The 1,824-nt window shown below is 41.0% G+C and overlaps 1 protein-coding gene across 1 annotated transcript; it reads left to right on the top strand.

The window, feature by feature from the left end:
- Positions 1-270: 270 nt before the first annotated feature.
- On the top strand, positions 271-1,791 carry LOC111389924. The gene has a single exon (XM_023014911.1). It carries the CDS (start codon positions 344-346, stop codon positions 1,181-1,183), a length of 840 nt encoding a protein of 279 aa, XP_022870679.1. The 5' UTR covers positions 271-343; the 3' UTR covers positions 1,184-1,791.
- Positions 1,792-1,824: the final 33 nt, after the last annotated feature.

Here is a 1,824-nt window from a genome sequence, read left to right as displayed (position 1 = left end):
GGTTCTTTAGATATTTTAGGTTTTGTAGGGGCTTACATTATCTTCAAAGTTTGGTCGTAGTGGCTATGTCCTTTATTTTTTTGGTTATTTGTTTTAATGAAATATGCTGAATGAGTAATAGAGATTTGTGTTTTAAAGTTTAATGATCACTCTGAAAATATTTAAAATTCAATGGGTAAAGCGCAATGAAGACACAAGTTTGATGACTAATGAAATATTTAACGAGATGTGGGCCATTACCAAATGTTCATTTTTGATCGAAATCTGAGGGTCATTGTCATAGAAAGGTGTGTTGAATCTCCATGGACGGTTCTTCGTCAAAAATAAGAAATCCTTTACAATCATGAATATGAGTAAGTATATCTACGATGATGGAATATCACATGGATCCTTAGAATCACGGCACCCAGTTGAATCCTGCGCATTCCAGTTGCAGACATGGAGACCTTTTCAGCTTCCTACTGGCAAAACCCTTGAATCCGATTCCGCTAAACCCAACTCCGGCGGTACTGGTTATACTGGGCTCCAAGGCAAACGACCCTGCTGGTCCGACCGCACTACGTCCTTTTCCATTGGCGCCGTCCTTGACATGTCGAAGCTCAGCCTTTTTGACGACGATAGGCTGCTTACGGCGGCTCATAAGCGGTTGTTCGCTCGGAAGCGTCGCCGTAGGGGCTCGAGGTCTCTATCAGGGAGAAGTAGCGATCGGAGCGGGACTCGCCAGCGTTGCTGCTCGGTCGGGACGTCTAGGGCTTATGGGACTGCTTCGGATCACCCTATGGTGGCCGGAGGAACGGATTCGAGTGGGGAGCTGTTTGTGAACGGTGGAGGGGATGCGAATTGGGCATCCGATGTGAGTGAGGTGGCGAGGAATCCGAGGAGAGAGAGGGAGAGCAATGGGAGTGGTGAGAGGGAGAATGTTACTAGTGGGTATGGCCAATCAGGTAATTTTGATAGCCATGGGAATGAATCTGGGTATGGGAGTGAGCCAGGGTATCGGGGTGATGTGGAGCTGGGATATGACGATGAGGTTGATGAGGAAGAGGATGATTCGAGGCTCTTGTTTTGGGGTGAAGAATTTGGAGGTACCTTTTGCTGTGTAACTTGTACTTGTACAGGAATTTGGGATTTTCATTCTCTTATTATTAATTTGCTGTTTGCGATTTCCCCGTACTTCTCTTAATTCTACTTACTCTCAAGTATATCAGTGCATTGAGTCTTCCCAGATCACTAGAATCCAAATTTTGTAAATTATACAGTTAACGAGGAGAAAAGTTTAAGTAGGATATTTGCCTCTGTGAACTGTGCTTTATGCAAAGTTACTGTTGTAAGGGGAGTTAACGATTTAATTTGATAAAAATTTAAATTTTTGGTCTTATTTCAAAGCTATTGTAACGAGAGTTGCATATGGTGACAGATTACAAATTAGGGAGAATTGACGAAATTGAATGTTCTTTCAAGCAGTTATCTTGAGGAATTATGCTTTCTTCTAAATAAAGATTAGCAGCGGGGTTAAGCATGAATAGTTGGCTCATTGTTGAAGAAGGTTTGAATGTCTGATAACCGTCTACAGATGGTGAATTTCCGATGCTATAATATATGCTGTTAAATCATAACTTCATTGTACACTTATTGCTTGATAGTAAAATAAGATAAAAAGCTAATCAAAAGACAGGAATGTAACAAAAATCGTACTGAGGTCATAGTGAACACATCTTTTATTATCACATGATAAGTAGAAAAATAATTCAAGTGAGTCCTCGAATTAATGCAGTCAATGGTTGCTTTGCTTTGCCTTTTGCCTTTTTTTTTTTTTTTTTTTGG

The sequence above is a fragment of the Olea europaea genome, unplaced genomic scaffold (assembly GCF_002742605.1).
Source record: "Olea europaea var. sylvestris unplaced genomic scaffold, O_europaea_v1 scaffold6330, whole genome shotgun sequence".
In the NCBI taxonomy this organism is placed as follows: Eukaryota; Viridiplantae; Streptophyta; class Magnoliopsida; order Lamiales; family Oleaceae; genus Olea; species Olea europaea.
The sequence above is the reverse complement of the archived record's forward strand: the minus strand, read 5'-3'. Positions and strand labels throughout refer to the sequence as shown.

What these genes read in the sequence shown, in the direction of transcription:
- LOC111389924 (XM_023014911.1), top strand. Translation starts at nt 344, where the DNA reads ATGAATATGAGTAAGTATATCTACGATGATGGAATATCACATGGATCC.